The 15,663-nt window shown below is 41.8% G+C and overlaps 1 protein-coding gene across 7 annotated transcripts in view; it reads right to left on the bottom strand.

The window, feature by feature from the left end:
- Positions 1 to 923: 923 nt before the first annotated feature.
- PHF8 (PHD finger protein 8) overlaps positions 924 to 15,663 on the bottom strand; it is a 106,587-nt gene continuing 91,847 nt past the window's right edge. For 4 of the 7 annotated variants that reach the window (XM_072816968.1, XM_072816966.1, XM_072816971.1 and 1 more), the window contains 5 exons: positions 8,932 to 9,041; positions 5,831 to 5,854; positions 4,545 to 4,881; positions 3,479 to 3,563; positions 924 to 2,483 (listed from right to left, as the gene is read on the bottom strand). In XM_072816968.1, the coding sequence (XP_072673069.1) occupies positions 2,393 to 2,483; positions 3,479 to 3,563; positions 4,545 to 4,881; positions 5,831 to 5,854; positions 8,932 to 9,041 (647 nt within the window). In that variant the 3' untranslated portion in view covers positions 924 to 2,392. Of the gene's footprint in view, positions 3,564 to 4,544; positions 4,882 to 5,830; positions 5,855 to 8,931; positions 9,042 to 15,663 lie in introns of all 7 variants that reach the window. The other 3 variants (XM_072816967.1, XM_072816972.1, XM_072816970.1) reach the window with 2 other exon arrangements.

The raw sequence follows: 15,663 nt of genomic DNA, 5'->3' as shown, positions 1-15,663 counted from the left end.
ATATTTTGCACACAACAGGTGCTCAATAAACATCTGTTGGGTCATGGATCTGCAAAAGATTTTCTAAGATGGTGAGGGGAAAGAGCATTAGTTTTGGAGTCACGCAGCAGATTCTGCTGGCTGTGGAAGACTATTGGCCAACTTCACTGTAAAACAGGACTAAGAACTATCTCCCAAGATTGTCAGTGAGAATTAAATGAAATATCCTAGTAAAACCCCTAGCCCCCCAGCTGGCACAGAAAAGGCACTTAATAAATAGTAGTGGTTATCAGCAACAGGTGTGTACAGTGATAAGAACACAGACTCTGGAACCAGGCTGGCCCCACAACGTAAGATGTTTGATGTTGCAAGGTTTCTTTGCCTCTGTTTTCTTATCAGCAGGATGAGGATGTCAGTGAGGATGAAATGAATCGATATACACAGAACACTAAGAGTAGTATCTAGCACGAGAAAATGATGAGCATGACATGTTAGCTCTAATAATTATGTTCTATCCCTTGTACTCGACCTAAGCACAGTAATCAATTTTGGCCTGGAGGAGCATGTCAGATAAAAAGAAAGGTAAGAAAAACCAAACCCAGAAACCCAACATTCAAAGAGGATACAGGTATAACCACTAAAAATAGCCCATGGAAGATATGGAAAGCCTTCTCAACAAACTTGTCAGGCCACTTTGAATTGTTACCCCCTTTCTTTTCTGCTCACTGTACTTCTGATTGTTTCTGGTGTGTCAACTATGTCTCTCATGAAGGCTAGGATTCTGTCCCTTCCCTAACTTGGGTGTAAGGCTGTGCTGAGTTCATGAAAGGAAGAGACAGAGAGAATGTAAAGAGAAGGTGGCACTCCTGGGCCCATCCCACCACCACCCTCTACCACCCTCACCACCACCACCACCACCAAAAAAAGAATTCCAAGCAAAGCAATTGCCAAGATAAATCACTTTTATCTCTATAGGAAAGGGAGGATCTAAAAAAAATATAAATTACATTAGTAACACAACATAAGAAAAAAACAGGGGGAAAAAACAACAGAGAAGTCTGTATGATGCTATTCTAACCTGTTTATAAAAAGGCCCTGCATCAGAAATTCACAATCCTACCCACTTCTAAAAATATATTTAGACATGTACAGAAGCGGTGGGCTTGTTTTTAAATTGTTTGCTTTTTGTAAAAATATATTAAAGGTGAATAGAAATCCTCTCTCCCTACCCCCTATCCAACCACCAGCTCTGTGCTGGGGATTGGAGACCAGAGGGAACTCTCACCATGTTCTACACCTTAGTTACTACCACTCCCAATCCCTCTCCAACTCACTTCACTTAGAACCTGAAACATTAAAAAAAAAAAAAAGCATACTAGCCTCTTTGGAAAAGCATAACTCTGAGGGTAAACTTGCTTTTCATTTAAAACACAAAACAACAAACAGGAGTCTCTGAGAGCCCAACTAAACTAAACAGAAACCCAGTCAAATGGAGGTTGGGTTTTAGCTCCACAGAAACTTCTAACAAAGAAACAGAGGGGAAAGAGGCCTGGAACCAGGGGGATTTGCTAGCAATTAGCTGCCTTTGAAAGATCAAGTTGGGGGGGGGTGCTGTTAATGGGCAGAAGGGCTGGGGTCCTGGTCTTGGTTACAGCAGTCAGGGCCCAATCAGGCAGTTGCATATACAGGGACACAGGCTGCCCCCACTTCCCTCCCCTCACTACCCTCTGCTGCCTTGAAAACCCCAAGAAAGCAAAGCTGGGTGGAAACAGGAGAGGGATGTGGGGACCTCACGTGCTGGGGGGGAGGTAGCCAGGCTATTTGCCTTTGGTGTGACTAGATGGAGGGCTGCATGGCCCATGGGGTCCCCAAAATAAAAAAAAAGCAGATGGGTTTAAGGGACCCCTGATTCCAAATAAGGAGAGTAGATGTGGGGCTATAGAGAAAAGACAAACTGGAGACACAAAGATGACAAGGGAAACCACATACTCCTGTGGCCTGCATGGTAGCTGTTAAGTTCCCCAGAAGCACTGGGCAAACTGGGGTGAGGTCAGAGTGGGGAGTAGAGGGCAAGGATGCACTCCACTTGGGCAGTACCAAAATGGAGGGAGTGGGGTATTCTCCATCCAGACCAGGTTGCCAGGGAGGCAAGACAGGCAGTGGTGGAGGGAGGTGGCCGGGGAGGAGGAGGGAGAGGGGTTGGGCACTGTCTGAATGATAAAGACACCCACAAGGGGAAGATGGGGAGTGGAGGATCAGATGATCTGCTCCTTTACAGATGGGCATCTCTTCTTCCAGGCTCAGGTTCCTGAGTAACCCATCTGCACTCTGCTGGAGCTGTGACCTGATGTCTGGGAGTATAAAGGCCCAGACATGAAGATGTGTGTTTTGAGGTCTTCTTCAGACCAAGACCTTAGGTGGGGAAAGAAGCAGAGAGGCTCCTGATGGAGAACCCAGGGGTGAGCTGTCCTGTCACATCCTCTCCAGAAGGTCCAGGCTGTGCTCTGTGGTACAGGTAAAGAGAGCAGGCTGTACGCAGGGCCAGGGTTATCTGTTTCAGTGGTAGGAACTTTCAGACTTTTGGGAGATGGTTTTTCACCTCCTGGGGCCCAGATATAGCCACGTGGATAATGTTCTATTATCAGGACCTCAAAATCTAGGAAAATACCTGAAGCTCACCCGGGGACAGGGGACCTCATCTGTAGCCACCCAAAAGTAGCTTCCTCCAGTGGGCTACAAAGCCATGGTTAAAGGCTTAGGTGTTGGTCCTCTCTCCACCTTAAGAAGTGACAGAAATTTCTCTTCTTCTCAAAGATGAGTGAAGTCAGCCCATAACTTTTCTAGTCCACCTCTGAAAATGGCCCATGGTGGGGCAGTAGAGAGACTCTGGGCCCTCCTCTTTATTTTCATCAAGCATTTGGCAAAAGGGAGCAGGGCTAGACCCTTCTCCCAGGAACAAGTCTGGAATGGGACATGTCCGCTGGGTTGGGGAGGGGAAGGAAATATGGGCAGAGGTGGGCAGGCTTCTGGAAAACAGGGCTGGAGCTGTGGGAAGTGTTGAGCACTGGGCCTCCCACTTCATGACCTGGGAAATAGCAAGAGGCCAAGGCTCACTTTATGCCTCCCCTCAACCTGCCTTCCAGTTCTAAGTGGGGATGAGAGTAAAGGGCGGATGAGGCTGGTAACAAGAAAATGGGTTGGAGCAGCAGAAAAGAGGGTTCTAGTCAGCCAGAAAGCTCTCCCATTCACCTGCTACTCAGAGGTATGGAAAAGGAAGGCAGGATTCTCTAGTGGAAGTAGGGAAGGGAGTTAGGGGAATTGGTGAAGGGGCCCATAGGGGAGTCCATGCCTTTGGTCAGTTCCAAGAAAGCAGGACAATGCGCCTCAGCACCTTGTCCGGGGCAGACAGGATTCAGGAGTGCCCCAGAGAGTTGACTATGGAGAAGGCAATGGGGGTGAGGGGGTGAAGGGGTGAGGGGCAGGACACTAGGGGGCTCACAGAAGTAGTTTGCCATTTCTGTGGATTTTCAGGATACGGCCAAGTCTCTGCTTTGCTGTGGCCAGGCCCTTTTTAGGACGCTTTCCTGTGGGGAAAAGAGAGGTAAGTAAAGGCTATGGCATGGGCTTCAGCAGCAACTCCAGCACCAACTATCTTCAGTCTACCCAATTCCTCTGTTCCTCTGCCCACAGTCTCCCCATCCTTATGCTGCCTCCAGGCACACCTTGGGCAAGAAATCCTCCTTAACTATTTCCATCCAACACCACATGTCTTTGCTCTTCCTTCTATGACCTCCTGCAGCAGTTACCGAATCCCTGGTTAGTCTGTCTGGTTCCTTTCCCTCACTGATTTCTTTGGTCCCAATCATTTTCCTTCCTAAATTCTACAGGGCTGTGGTTATGCCTCCTTGTCCTCTTATCTTGATTACTGGGACTACACAAGTGCCTGGTTAGTGATTATAGCTCAATGTCCATGAAGGTGCCATCCTCAGGGCCTTGTTTCATTAGAAATTTTCATCGTCAAAAAAGAAAGAAAAGATAAAGAGAAAAAGAGAAAAGAAACCCCCATCCTCATCACCTGATGCCACACTGACCTCACCACCCTCGAGTGGCACACTCTAGGGACTGGGATTTGAAGGCCAAAGTGAAGAAAAGGAGGGCTTGGACACCCCTCCCATCGCCTCTTCCTCTCTCTCCCCACATCAGATCATCTCTCATGACCCATGTGACCTCCTCCATATTTTATCAATTTATCCCCTCCTTCCTCTCCATTTCTGCTATAGCCCCAGTCTCTCTTCACCTGAACCTATGCAGATGTCCCCTCTCTAGACTTCCCACCTGCAGTCCACCCTCTACTCTGGTCACCAGAAGGTTCTTTCTAAACCCACATCTGAAACACCTCTGTGTAACACAGTTAATGTCTCTTCATGGCCTAAGAGTTCAAATCCAAGCACCTTAGGTTAGCTGTCTGTGTCCCTCCCAAGTATTCTCATCTACCAGAGTGCTCAGGATTTGGAGCTGGTGACCCTAAGCTCCTTCTCAGTTTTGCAACCATGTGGCAGTCGTACCTTGTCCTGCTTGATTGCTCTGGGAGCCAACTGAAGGGCGCCGCTGGGTCAAGAAGACGCCAGGGGCCATGGGTGTGGTGCTGCGGTTTGCCTGGGCCATACCAAAGGCATTGGGACGAGCAGTATATTCATGGTCAGCAAGACTTCCTGAGAGGGCCTCTTGTTTAGGCTCAGGAGGAGGCGGCGGGGAGGTGGAGGTGAGAAGCTGGGGTGTAGTGGCCAGAGATGGAGCTGGTACTGCCACAATGAGGTTGGACTCCTGAGGGCGAGGCTGTTCTACCTCCTTCAACAAAGGCTTCTTCTTAATATATTTCTTCTTTTGGGCCTTCTGTAGCTCCTGAAATATAAGCCGAGTGGGAGGGGAAATTCAGGACTGGAGGAAAGAAAAGAATTGCCCAGAAAGGAAACTAGACACTGGTCAATGTGGTCCTGCAACCCACCCCCACCCCAAGTCTAGCCTGGACGTATGTACACACAACACAGGCCTAACACCTGAGATCAACTCTTTGGGACCATCTATCCTTAAGTTATCACTGCCACTAATCAGTACAGTGGTACTGAAAGGAAAATGAATTCAGAGACTTGAGTTTTGGTCCTAGCACTGTCATTTATGAGGTGGACCATGGATACTTCTAATAAGAATAGCTAAATTTATGCTAGCAGCTAAAGCCCTTTATACAGTTGACCCTTGAAAAATGTAGAGATTAGGGGTACTGACCGCCCCCCATGTGGGCAAAAATCCCACATATAACTTCTGACATCCCCAAAACTTAATTCCTAATAGCCTACTATCGATTGGAAGCCTTACTAATAACATAAACAGTAGATTAACATATATTTTGTTATGTTATCTGTCTTCTTACAATAAAGGCAGAGAAAATAAATTATTAAGAAAATCATAAGGAAGAGAAAATGCATTTACAGTACTACTGTAATAAAATCTATGTACAAGTGGACCTGTGTAGTTCAAACCCATGTTGTACAAGGGTCAACTGTATACTTTACTTCATTAATTCCTCAGAGTAGCCACGAGAAGGAAAATCCCTTAGTTTATAGATAAGAAAGCTGAGGTGCAGGGATATTAAGTAAGTTGAGCCCAAAGCCTCACAGGTGAAGAGTTGTTGGGTCCAGGATTTAGCCAGGCCTATCTGAATACCCACCCTGCACACTTCTCAAAGAGGGTCCTCTGGGAGTGAAAGAGCAGTAACTTTGGAATTAAAGAAAAACTTGGGTTCAAATCTAGGTTTGTGCTCCCTGGGTGGGATGACTTCAGTCAAGTTACTAACCTTTGTGAATCTCAATCGCCTCATCTGTAAAATGGGCAAAATAAATCTGTTTTTCAGGGTTGTCAGGAAGAATAAAATGATATAAAAACACATAGCACATAGTAGGTACTCAACAAGTAGTAAACTATTACTCTATCTTCATTACTTTTACAATGGTTTTCCTCCTCTTGCTGGTCTTTTCTTTTCTTTTTTTTTTTTTTTTTTTTTTTTTGCTGGTCTTTTCTTTTAATGGAGGACTTGACAATCCTCCAGGTCAGTGGGTCTTAAAAGCACAATTCTGGATGGGAAGGAGGAATAAGGAGTTATGTCAATTCACCCAATATCTTGGATTTCATCCATCCATTGTTCTATGGATCTGCTATCCACTACGTAGCGGGTACCTATATAGTGGGCATCTGGAGCCCTGAGAACCTGGAAAGGTAGTCTGAGAGCATGTGAACGACTTCACCTTCTGAAATGCTACACAGCCACACAAACCAACTCAGTGATTACATTTCTTTGCCTTGGCAACACAGGCCTATTCCTGCCTTCGGAAGATCTGACAGGCTGTGGCTACCATAGGAATTTCTGGGGGACAAGAATAATAATATTAGTAATACATGCTAGGTACTGTTCTATAATTTAACTCATTTAATACTCAAGAAGTATGAGAAGAAAGAGTTAAAATCCCATTTTTAGGAGAGGAAATTGTGGCAGAGAGAGATTAAAGCATTTTCTCAAGGGTATAGGATCATGATGTGACCAAGTTGGGATCCAGACCTAAGCCATCTAGCTTTAGAATCTTTTTTCAACCTTACTGCTGTTCCACCTATACCAGAAACATTTCTGCCCCCATTTCTCTCATCTGAATCCAGAAATTAACCATTCACACCTAGGTGACATAGCCTACATTTTTCTTTAAAAAATTTTTTTTAGCCTACATTTTTCTATCTTTGTTGTCATCTCCTTGTATACTTCATCCAGATTCCCTCACTGAACATTAGGCTGTCTGAGGACAGGACAGCTTACACCTTGCACATTTCCTTGCTCAAAAACCTGTTAGTAGTCTGACATTCATGGTCCTCCATGGTCTTATCATTCATACTTTCCCAACTCACAATGATAACCCCGGAAAACTAACATGTCTATAGTATTTACTATGTGGCAAGTGCCATTTTCGGAGCTTTGCCACACATTATCTCATCTACTCCTCAAAGTTTATGAGGAAACTGAGGCACAGAGAAGTCAAGTAACATGCTGAAGTGGTAGAGTGAGGATTCAAACTCAGGCAGGCTGGCTCTACAATCCCTTTTTTAATCTGAATTTATCTTACCCCCTTGCCCAACCTGAAGCCTCTAATCCAGAGGGACCGGATCATTCATTCATGCATTCATTCGTTCACAGGCCCAATAAAGACTAAAACACATGTTTAGTCTAGTGGGGATATCAAGTTAAATTACATATATCCCCACCCTTGAGGCACTCACAGTTTAAAAAGGGATACAGAAAGGCATACTCTAAGTACTAGGAGAGAATACCAGAGAGGCACAGAAGGTTCCTGAAATAAATTGGTGGTAGGTGGTATGAAGGAGTGCATCTAAAAGGCATCTAAAAGGGAGGATCCCTAGTGGGCAGAGGAAACAATCTTGCAAAGGCACAGGGGCATGAGGCAATGGGATATACACTAAGTGAACGACAAACACCGTGGTACAACAGTATGGCTGGTGCAAAACATGTGCATGCAGGGCTGTGGGGAGGCTGGGGAGGAGAAGTGAGCAGAGGTCAAATTAAGAGGACCTTGTGTGCTTTGCCAAGGATTTCCCTTCTCCTGGAATGCCTCCCTGTTTCCTTCTAAAAGCTTAGCCTGCAAAACCCCTCCCAAATTTCAAATTGCTCAATTCTTTGAGCAAACCGAAGTGAGCTCCTTAGAAGGCACCCAAAGTAGTTTTCACACCTTCAATTATCTGTTTATTTAAAAGCCCCCCTCCCTTTTATTTCTAAATTACATCTTATATGGCACTAGGATGTACATAACAGAGAATTTGTGATCAAAGTGGCCTGCCTGGACTGCTTGCTCTCTGCTGGCTCTCAACAGCCTCTGAGACATTTCTAAGTACCTTTAGAGCTCTGTATAACAGCATTTATTAAAAACATCATCCTATTCTGTTTTATTTAAATAGGATATAATTATTAAGTTATATAAACATTTAACTATTTTATTGAAATAGCAAGTAACATGAAATCTGAAGTTAGAGGATATGAGTTTGAATCTTGTCTCCTCCATATCCTGGACTAGTCCCTTAAAGAGAGCCTCATTTTCTTTACCTGCAAAATGATGAAAATATCACCTATTGAATACGGCTACTGGGCAGATTATATGAGACACTGTACATGGAAGCACAAAACGTAAAGGAGATGCTCAATAAATGCTCTAAGCAACAGGATGACACATTAGGAGCCAAGGAGATGTTGATAAGGAGATAACCAGAAAATTCAACTCCAACTTCTCCCAGGGTTGATGAGCACAGTCTACACATTAAAGACCTTTTTAAACTGTAACCTGTTAGGAGGTCAATTTGATTCATTCATTCAATTTGATTTGAAGAGACCCTTTAGGATGAAAACTAGTGGTTGATGTTTTCTTGGGAAGTAGGGGGTGAATATTAAGACAATAATATTTGGTCTAGAGGACCAGAAAAGCCTCTCCCCAAAAATCAAATTCCAGTACTGGTTGGGTGGCTAAGAACTTGAGTATACTCAGCTGGTAACCTCCTTGGGGCTTCATCTGAAGGCAAATGCTCTCATTCAAGGACAGCCCTGGTCCTTTCCATCTAATAGGTTTTTACATACCTAGAAAGGCAAACGATAAGGGCTTTTCTCTGGCCCCTTATTTTCTTTCATTCTAAGTCATGTTAACTTTGTGAACTATGGAAGTAGCCTGTCATTGCATTGGGCTGTGAAAGACATAGGAGGCTAGGACTAATGCCAAGGATAAAGATCAAAGGCTACCAACTCCTCAATGAAACAACAGTGGGATCCTATCAGCCTGAAGTTCTGAGTTTTAGGTCTCTAAGGCAAACTGGAATCAGTAGCAGGGCCACTGACTGGCTGTCAGCACCTACCTGCTGGGCTAGCTTTGCAGCTGCTGCGGCCAAGCCTGTCTCAATGGAAGCTACCCGGGTCCCCTCACGCACAGGACGGTCCTGCTTTGGTAGAGTTGGGGTCACACGGGCTGCAGAGGAAACAGGATGAGAACATTTATCTGAATGTCAAGCATATTCCCTACCTCTGAACCTCCCTCAAAGGTGGTCTCATCGGTTTTCCAGATTCTAGCTTTTTACAAAGTCAGATTTTATTTCCCATCAGGTAAGAAGCTAATTCACAAATGCTCAAAGTATGCAAAGCACACAATGATCATAGGATAAAAGTTAACTTTCTTGAACTGGCATTTAAGGTTGACCACGTTCTGCTCCTTGCCTCCCTACCTCCTCAACCTTATTTCCACACCTATGTTCTTAGGTTCTCTAGACAGAACGGATTCCTAATTATACCTCCAGAATATGTGCCGTGCATCCTCTCACCCCGTGCCTTCATCCTCAAATGTCCACGCTGCCTAGAGTATCCTCTTTCCTTTGTCCACCTCTTCAAAACCTGCCCATCCTTCAAGGTAAGCTAAAATCAACCTTCTATACAAATCCTCTAGGACCTCTCTGGCTCACATTGACCTCTCCCTCTCCTGAACTTATGATATGTAACAGTCACTTAATATGTAGCACATACCATCCTGTCTCATCCTCTAACTTTGATGTGCTGTGTGTTATTCTGCCAACCAAACAGGCTATGAGCTCCTGAAGAAGAGTATCTTCTTGTATGACCCTTTTATAGTGCCCTAATAACCTTGAATCAAAAAACAGTTATTTAAAAAAATTATTTATCACACATTTGACATAGGAAGTGTATTTCAGGATAATCAAAGAGCCCCAGATGATGAAGGAAAGCCATTCTTTACAGAATTATGCCTCCTAATAAATGTAGAAGGAATGACAAAATTGGAAAATCACAGGTTTGCAAGCCCTAAAAAAATAACTGATTCCAGGGACCTGCATATTGACACAGTACCAAAGTATTAAACTCACATATTACTCGCTAGTCTCACAAGGAAAAAACTAACTTCACAATGCTGAGATCATATCACCTCCTTAACTAAGTATTAACCTGACTGTTACTAATAGAGAGAAAGCTGACTTCATGTGCCTCCTGATGCAATGCAATATGAATTCACAGCATACCTTGGAAGTAGTTTTACCAAATATCTAAAACCAAGTAAGTATCTCATGTTACTTCCAGTTTTTAGGAAGCACAGAGATAAGAGAACGAGTTAAATGACACCACAAGAAAACAATCAGACATTCTACAAGATAACTGGCTTGGTTTCATTAAAAAGACAGTATCACAAGGAAACAAACAAATCTAGAAGGTAGGATGTGTCACAGGACAATTATGCCAGTTTTTAAAACAAATAAATAGCACAAAACGAAAAAGGGGGAATGGTCTAGATTAAAAAAGAATCAAAAGGCATTTGTGCCAAATGCTATGCAAACTGTTAGATCCTGATTTAAACAAATCCACTGTAAAAATACCTTTTAGGTTAGACACTTGAGGAAACTTTATTATGGACCTAGATAATATATAGGAATTATCAAATTATTAATTTTGTTATGTATGATAACAGGATTGTGGTTATATGAGAAAATGTCGGGGATCCCTGGGTAGCTCAGCAGTTTAGCACCTGCCTTCAGCCCAGGGCGTGATCCTGGAGTCTCAGGATCGAGTCCCACATCGGGCTCCCTGCATGGAGCCTGCTTCTCCCTCTGCCTGTGTCTCTGCCTTTCTCTCTCTCTGTCTCTCATGAATAAATAAATAAAATCTTAAAAAAAGAAAATATCTTCATTTTAGAGATGTATAGTAAAGTACATTGAGGATAGGGAATGACACAATATCTAGCATTTGCTTCAAAGCGCAATTTTGAAAAAAAAAAGAAAACAGATAAATCAAACATGGCAAGATTTGATGACTAGATTCTTAATGGTAGATGTATGGGAATTTACTGTACTATTCTATTTTTCATTAACAAAAAAAGTCAATGTCACAGAAAAAAAGAAGTGGTACTGACCTAGATTTGAGGATAACCAAGGAATCCTTGGTTAGCTATTGCTGCTGCTGCTGTTGTTGTTGTTGTTATTATTAAAAACTTTCTGTATAAGCAGTATGCAGATTCTAAAATAAGCAATTCAGAAGGTTAAAGTCATTTCTTTAAAGGTGATATTTTATGTTTAAAAATGATCTGAAGCCAACAAGAATGGGAAAAAGGGGCAGAGAGTTTATTTGAACAAATTAGAGCTGAGAACTTCCCTAATCTGGTGAAGGAAACAAGGACTCGAGAGCAAGAGGCACAGAGAACTCCCCTCAAAATAACAAAAACAGGTCAACACCATGGCATAGTATAGTGAAACTTACAAAATACAAAGTAAGGGGCAAAAGGTCCTTAACTTACAAGGGTAGACACATAAGGTTAGCAGCTGACCTGTCCACAGAGACCTGACAGGCCAGAAAGAAGGGGCATGATGTATTCAAAGTGCTAAATGAGAAAAATATGCAGCCAAGAATACTTGATCCAGCAAGGGAGTCATTCAGAATAGAAGGAGAAATAAAGAGCTTCCAAGACAAGCAAAAACTAAAGGAGTTCATGAACACTAAACCAGTTCTGCAAGAAATATTAAAGGGAACTCTTTGAGCAGGAAAGACCAAAAGCAACAGCAACTAGAAAAGGAACAGAGACAATCTACAGAAACAGTGACTTTACAGGTAATACAACGGCACTAAATTCATATCTATCAATAATTACTCTGAATGTACAAGGACTCAATGCTCCAATCAAAAGACAGGGGGAAAAAAAAGACAGGGGGTATCAGAATAGATTAAAAAAAAACAAGACCCATCGATATGACGCTTACAAGAGACTCATTTTAGACCCAAAGACACCTCCAGATTGAAAGTGTGGGGATGGAGAACCATCTATAACGCTAATGGATATCAAAAGAAAGCTGGAATAGCCATACTTATACCAGACAAACTAGATTTTTTGGGGGAGGGGAAAAGAGGGGCAGAAGGAGAGAGAGAATCCTAAGCAGGCTCCACACCCAGCATGGAGCCCAACATGGGGCTCGATCATGACACAAGCCTAAAATCAAGAGTCAGATGCTCAACCGACTAAGTTACCCAGGGACCCCCAGAAAAAACTAGATTTTAAATGTTTTTTTTAAGATTTATTTATTTATTCATTCATGAAAGACAGAGAGAGAGGCAGAGACACAGGCAAAGGGAGAAGCAGGCTCCATGCAGGAAGCCCGATGTGGGACTCGATCCCAGGACTCCGAGATCATGCCCTGAGCCAAAGGCAGACGCTCAACCAATGAGCCACCCAGGCATCACGAAAAACTAGATTTTAGGAAAGACTGTAGTAAGAGATGTAGAAGGACACTATATCATAATAAGGAGGTCTATCCAACAAGAAGATCTAACAATTATATTTATGACCCTAACTTGGGAGCAGCCAAATATATAAATGAATTAATAATAAAATTAAGGAAATTCATTGATAATATAATAACATCAGGGGACTCTAACAGCCCACTCACAGCAATGGACAGATCATCTAAGCAGACGATCAACAAGGAAACAATGACTTTGAGAGACAGGCTGAACTAGATGGACTTTTTTTAAAGATTTTATTTATTTATTCACGAGAGACACACAAAGAGAGGCAGAGACATAGGTAGAGGGAGAAGCAGGTTCCCTGTAGGGAGCCTAATGTTGGACTTGATCTTAGGACCCTGGGATCATGACTCGAGCCAAAGGCAGATGCTTGAGCCATCCAGGTGCCCCCCAGATGGACTTAACAGACATATTCAGAGTATTGCATCCTAAAGCAGCAGAATACGCATTCTTTTCAACTGCACATGGAACATTCTCCAGAATAGATCACATACTGGGTCACAAAATCAGCCCTCAATCAGTACAAAAAGACTAAGATCATACCATGCATATTTTGAGACCACAATGCTACAAAACTTAAGTTAACCACAAGAAAAAATTTGGAAAGACCACAAACACATGGAAGTTAAAGAACATTCTTGTGTATGTTAGTAAATTGAACACCAATAAAAAAAAAAATAAGTGACAAAAAAAAAATAAAGAATGTATGGGTTAACCAGGAAATTAAAGAATAAATAAAAAATACATGGAAGCAAATGGAAATGAAAATATGACTATCCAAAACCTTTGGGTTACAGCAAAGACAGTCATAAGAGGGAAGTATATAGCAACACAGGCTTTCCTCAAGAAGCAAGAAAAGTCTCAAATATATAACCTAACTTTACACCTAAAGGAGCTAGAAAAAGAACAGCAAATAAAGACCAAAATCAGCAGAAGGGAAGTAGTTAAGATTAGAACAGAAATTAGTAACATACAAATAAAACAGTAGAACAGATCAACAAAACTAGGAGCTGGTTCTTTGACAGAATTAACAAAATTGATAACCCCCTAGCCAGACTTATCCAAAAGATAAGAGAAAGAACCCAAGTAAATAAAATCATGAATAAAAAAGGAAAGATCACAACCAACATCACAGAAATACAATTATAAGAGAATATTATGAGCAATTATATGCCAACAAATTGGGCAATATGGAAGAAATAGTTATATTCCTAGACACATATAAATGACCAAAACTGAAACATGAAGAAACAGAAAATCTGACAGACCCATAATCAGTAAAGAAATCGAATCAGTAATCAAAATCTCCCAGGGATGGATGGCTTCCTAGGGGAATTTTACCAAACATTTAAAGAAGAATGAATACCTATTCTTCTGAAGCTGTTCCAAAAAATAGATATGGAAGGAAAACTTTCAAACTCATTCTATGAGGCCAGCATTACTTTGATCCCAAAACCAGACAAAGACTCCACTAGAGAAGAGAATTACAGACCATTATCCCTGATGAACATGGATGCAAAAATTCTCAACAAGATACTAGCTAATGGAATACAGCAGTCCATTAAAAGGATTATTCGCCATGATTAAGTGCGATTTATTCGAGGCTACAAGAGTAGTTCAATATTTACAAATCAATCAATGTGATATATCACATTAATAAAATAAAGAATAAAAACTTTATGATCCTCTCCATAGATGCAGGAAAAGCATTTGACAAAACACATCCTTTCTTGATTAAATATCCTCAACAAAGTACGGATAGAAGGAACATACCTCAACATCATAAAAGCCATATACAAAAGACCCACAATTAATATCATCCTCAATGGGGAAAAACTGAGAGCTTTTCCCTTATGGCCAGGTACATGACAGGGATGTCCATTCTTATCACTGTTGTTCAACACAGTATTGGAAATCCTAGCCTCAGAAATGGGACAATAAAAATAAATAAAAGGCATCCAGATTGGCAAAGAAGAAGTCAAACTTTCACTCTTCCCAGACAACATGATACTCTTTGTAGAATATCCAAAAGATTCCACCAAAAAATTGCTAGAACTGACTGATACAAGAACTCAGCAAAATCACAGGATATAAAATCAACATATGGAAATCTGTTGCATGTCTATATACCAATAATGAAGTAGCAGAAAGAGAAATTAAGGAAGTGATCCCATTTACAATTGCACCATAATATACCATAAAAACCATATTATACCTAGGAATAAACCTAACCAAAGAGGTAAAATATCTGTATGCTGAAAACTATAGAACACTTATGATAGAAATTGAAGAAGACACAAAGAAATGGAAAAACATTCCATACTTTTGAATTGGAAGAGCAAACATTGTTAAAATGTCTATACTACGCAAAGTAATCTCCACATTCAATGCAATCCCTATCAGCATTTTCCACAGGCCTAGAAAAAACAATTCTAAAATTTGTATGGAACCACCAAAGACCCCAAAGAGCCAAAGGAATGTTGAAAAGCAAAGCAGGAGGCATCACAATTCTGGACTTCAAGCTATATTACAAAGCTGTGATCATTAAGATAGTTTGGTACTGGCACAAAAACAGACACACAGATCAGTGGAACAGAATAGGGAACCTACCAGAAATGGACCCACAAACTGTATGGTCAAGAAAGCAAGAAAGAGTATCCAATGGAAAAAAAGACAGTCTCTTCAAAAACTGGTACTGGGAAAACTGGACAGCAACACGCAGAAGAATGAAACTGAGGGCACTAGGGTGGCTCAGTCAGTTGGGTGTCTGCCTTCAGCTCAGGTCATGATCCCAGGGTCCTGGGATTGAGCCCCTCATCAGGCTCCCTGCTCAGTGGGAAGCCTGCTTCTCCTTCTCCTCACCACTTGTGCTCTCTCTCATTGTCACTGTCATTATCTCTGTCTCTCAAATAAATAAACTCTTAAAAAAAGAATGAAACTGGATCACCTTCTTATACCATACACAAAAACAAATTCAAAATGAATGAAAGACCTAAATGTGAGATGGGAAACCATCAAAATCCTAGAGGAGAACGCAGGCAGGAACCTCTTTGACCTCAGCTGCAGTAATTTCTTAGTAGGCACATCTCTAGAGGCAAGGGAAACAAAAGCAACTACTGCGACTTAATCATGATAAAAGGCTTCTGCACAGTGAAGGAAACAATCAGCAAAACTAAAAGGCAACTGATGAAATGGGAGAAGGTATTTGCAACTGACATATCAGATAAAAGGTTAGTATCCAAAATCTATAAAGAACTTATTAAACTCAACACCAGAAAACATAAATAATCCAGTTAAGA

Source organism: Canis lupus, chromosome X (assembly GCF_048164855.1).
Source record: "Canis lupus baileyi chromosome X, mCanLup2.hap1, whole genome shotgun sequence".
Taxonomy (NCBI): domain Eukaryota; kingdom Metazoa; phylum Chordata; class Mammalia; order Carnivora; family Canidae; genus Canis; species Canis lupus.
The sequence above is the reverse complement of the archived record's forward strand: the minus strand, read 5'-3'. Positions and strand labels throughout refer to the sequence as shown.